This window comes from Nicotiana attenuata, chromosome 7 (assembly GCF_001879085.1).
Source record: "Nicotiana attenuata strain UT chromosome 7, NIATTr2, whole genome shotgun sequence".
NCBI classification, from domain to species: Eukaryota; Viridiplantae; Streptophyta; class Magnoliopsida; order Solanales; family Solanaceae; genus Nicotiana; species Nicotiana attenuata.
The window spans coordinates 22,798,867-22,802,443 of NC_031995.1; the positions used below are offsets into that span (position 1 = coordinate 22,798,867).

At 33.0% G+C, this 3,577-nt stretch overlaps 1 protein-coding gene across 1 annotated transcript; it reads right to left on the bottom strand.

Moving 5' to 3' along the window:
• LOC109228796 lies at nt 1,363-3,357 on the bottom strand. The gene is made up of 2 exons (XM_019393999.1): nt 2,475-3,357; nt 1,363-1,982 (listed from the first exon to the last, which is right to left on the bottom strand). Exons 1-2 carry the CDS (start codon nt 3,072-3,074, stop codon nt 1,662-1,664), a joined length of 921 nt encoding a protein of 306 aa, XP_019249544.1. The 5' UTR covers nt 3,075-3,357; the 3' UTR covers nt 1,363-1,661.

A 3,577-nucleotide genomic window follows, 5' to 3' on the forward strand; every position in this document is an offset into this window, starting at 1 on the left:
TCTTTTTGGAGTAATGTGACAACTTTATGGATCATGAATCTTGCATTTCCAAAGTATCGAAAAGGATAAAGGAATAGATCATATGAAGCTTTTTGGCTGAATTTAGCATTTTCTCTTCTTTTTTTTTCTTTCTCCTTTTTGTTCTTTTTCTTTGGTGGTTTCCTGTTGTCATTAAAAGTAAGATTATTTAAGTCCTTGCTTGCAGAGTTATTTTGGTTTTCTTATATCTTCTTTAAAAATATTGATAAGTATGAATTTAAAAAGCAATCTTAGGACCTGTTTGCCCATAAACAAAATATCCTATCTTCTGAATTATTTTTCAAAATCGTGTTTGTCCAAAAAAAGTTACTAAACTTTTATAAATTGAGAATCCTTCCTGTTCATGATAAATATGTGCTAGGACCGAAAAAATCAGGTGTCATGCGGAAGCTAGCAAAACAAATCTTGAACGACGATAAATCACACAACAAAGAGAAATCTACCAAAAGAGACACAAATATTTAACGTGGTTCGGTCAACTGACCTACATCCACAACGGAGATGAGCAATCCACTATAATAAAAGAGAATACAAAATTTCGAGAGAACAACCTCACGAAGAGGCAAACACAAGTGACACACTAACACTTGTCCCGTAAAATTTTCCCCCTAAACAAGACTCTCAAGCCCCCTATGGCTACATTGTGAATGCTACTGAATGAGAAGGAAGGATACTCAATTTATAGAAGTCCACACCTTTTCCTACAAGAAAAAGGACTAGCCAAACATGAAAGAATTTATAATTTCCTTTTATAAAAAGGAAAACTCAATTAAGGTAACTATATTGCACTTTTCCTTCAAGAAATAGAAAAACCAAATATGGTAAGAAAATTATGGCAAACACCTAACAATATGTTGACCTTTTCTTCTATAGATAAAAAAAAAATAAATTATAGTAAGAAAATCCAGATAAATACTTAACAATAAAGAAAATGCCGTTCCTAGTCCATGTTTGGCCAGAGCAAGAAGCCAAGAACATGGAAACAGATTTATTTGACACCATTTTCAGCAACTATGCAACAATTTTCAGTTTAGGAGAAATTCGTTTATAAGTTAACCTGAAAAGAAAATTCACATGACTTCTACGTTTTTTCCTTTCTTATTTACAAACTATAATGTTTTCCCATGAATTAACTGCTTGTATAACACGGCCAAAAATATCAAAACATCTCTAGGGAACTTATATTTATGCCATCAAGTTTTAATTGATAAGAGTTTCATTTTATCTTGGCACATTATAACAAGTAAACCTTACCACCTTAAACTCCACAAAATGCAAATAGATTTATTAGGCGTAAACTGAAATTGATCATTGAAAATGCACTAAATCCAGAAATGTTCTGATAGACTAAGCTGATAGATTAGGTACAAGCAGAATAACATGTTATAGCTAGTATTCAGATGCAACACGTAAAAATGTTGCGAAAAATCAATCTTTTCGAATAGCAGTTATCAAATGTTTTACAGAATTATTCCCCCAATGAATACTTTAATTATGCAACAAGTTTTGTAACAATTTGTCCATGGCAAAGGTTATTAGTTGTAGAAACAGAGGTTGTTTCTGTAATGAGAGAGTGAAAAATCAGCATAATATCCTAAATTAAAATCCCAAAATCAGTATTTTTAGCGCACATTAGATGCCACAGTTCTAGCCCAAAACTTGATCTGCTCTTTCATGTGATCTTCTGGTGAATAAGGTGGTTTTCTGATCTTGTCTAATTCTGATAAGCCAACAGGTGTCTTCTTGTTCTTCTCTTTGTATCCTGGAATTGTATTTGCCATTTTTGGGATTGAATCCTTCTTTTCATAGGTTAAATCTAAGTTCTTAAAACCTTGCAAATCTTCAATCTCACTTGAACTATTTCTAGTCTTGCTTTTTTGCTCTTGTCTTCTCCTTGAATGCTGCCTTATGGTGCTTGATATGGTTGGACTTTTGGTTAGACCCTGCGACATGGTGACAAATGAATTTGGTTGAACTAATAATATACCACGAAAACAAATACCACTAAGGGTTTAAACAAGTAGCGGATTCAGTATTTGAAGTTAAGGGGTTCAACCTTTAAGGAAGAACATTAACTCATTGTACTTTTGAGATTATGGTTCAGATTTTAATATTAGTTATAATTTAATGTGTTATATATATATATATATATATATGTGTGTGTGTGTATTCAAATTATGTGTCGAATATACCGAGTTTAGTTCAATTCATTAGTCATAAGATTCATATGTCTCGGGTCAACAACAACAACAACAAAAAATCGAGTGTAATCCCACTAGTAGGATCTGAGGAGGGTAATATGAACGCAGACCTTACCCCTATCTCATCTGCCTCGGGTCTAAACCATATTAAAAGCTACTTGGAAACAATTAGATCTAAGAAAAACTCAAATAAGTTGGAAATTTAAGTAGGATAATAGTGAGTTGTAACAATACCTTTGAAGTATGTTTAGGAGGCAAGACTCTTGCATGGTTTAAAGATGCTTGTCTTATCAACTTTCCCATAGAAAATTCATTTTCCTCATCATGAATTTCTTCCCTTTCTGCAAAAACTGGCAAAGAAGGTGCCCTCTGCAGACAACTCTGTGGTGAAGTTTGTTTTGGATGTGATGAGACTTTTACATGGTTTATAGATGCTTGTCTAATCAACTTTCCCATAGAAAAATCACTTTCTTCATCTTGGATTTCATCTTTGTAGTCTACAAAAACTGGCAAAGAAGGTGTCCTCTCCAAATTACTACTCTGTGATGCTCTTTGTAATTTTGGATTACTTCTTCGTGAATCAAGATTTAATCTTTCTCCTTTTGGAAGTTTCTGAAGTGAAGAAAATGTTTCTTCTAAAGATTTTCCAGCTAACATATCTTGAGTATTTTTAGAGGAAGGACAAGGATCAGAATAACATCTCAACATTCTTGATTTTCTATCAAGTAAATTACCAAAAAACCAACTTTCCTCAAGAAGTAATCCAGGTTCCATTTGGTCATCTTGAGTGATTTTAGGAGAAGATGGAATAGAGGTATCATCAAACAAATCCATGGCTACAAAACAAAGTTAAAATTTTTCTTGTCCTTACAAAAATAAGCTGGAGTCCCACATGGGATTCTTGAGGTGTCTTTTTATACTTTATTTATAGGAAAAAAGCTGTCAAATGGGGCTGATTAGAGAGGCCATGTTGTGGGATTGGATGTCATCATGTGCTCGTAAAACAGTTGCGTATTTATTCAATATAATGTGGACACAAAGACTATGAAAATAAAAGACAGAGATATGTGTAAATGTTTTATGTGAGAGGGAGGAAGAAAAAGACATAAAATTAAAAAATTGATGTGTGAGAGAGAAAGGAGAAAGGGAGGTGTATGCATTTAATTGGAACAAAAATGGAAATATGGGGAGGAATTTGAAGGCAAATACTTAGCTCATGCCAGCACATACCATGTGATGGAACCTGTATTTTTGTTTGATTACAGCATCAACAAAATATTTGTTAACTTCTTTCTCATAATGTAACAGCTAAGTTTACCAATAATATATTTAGTTGG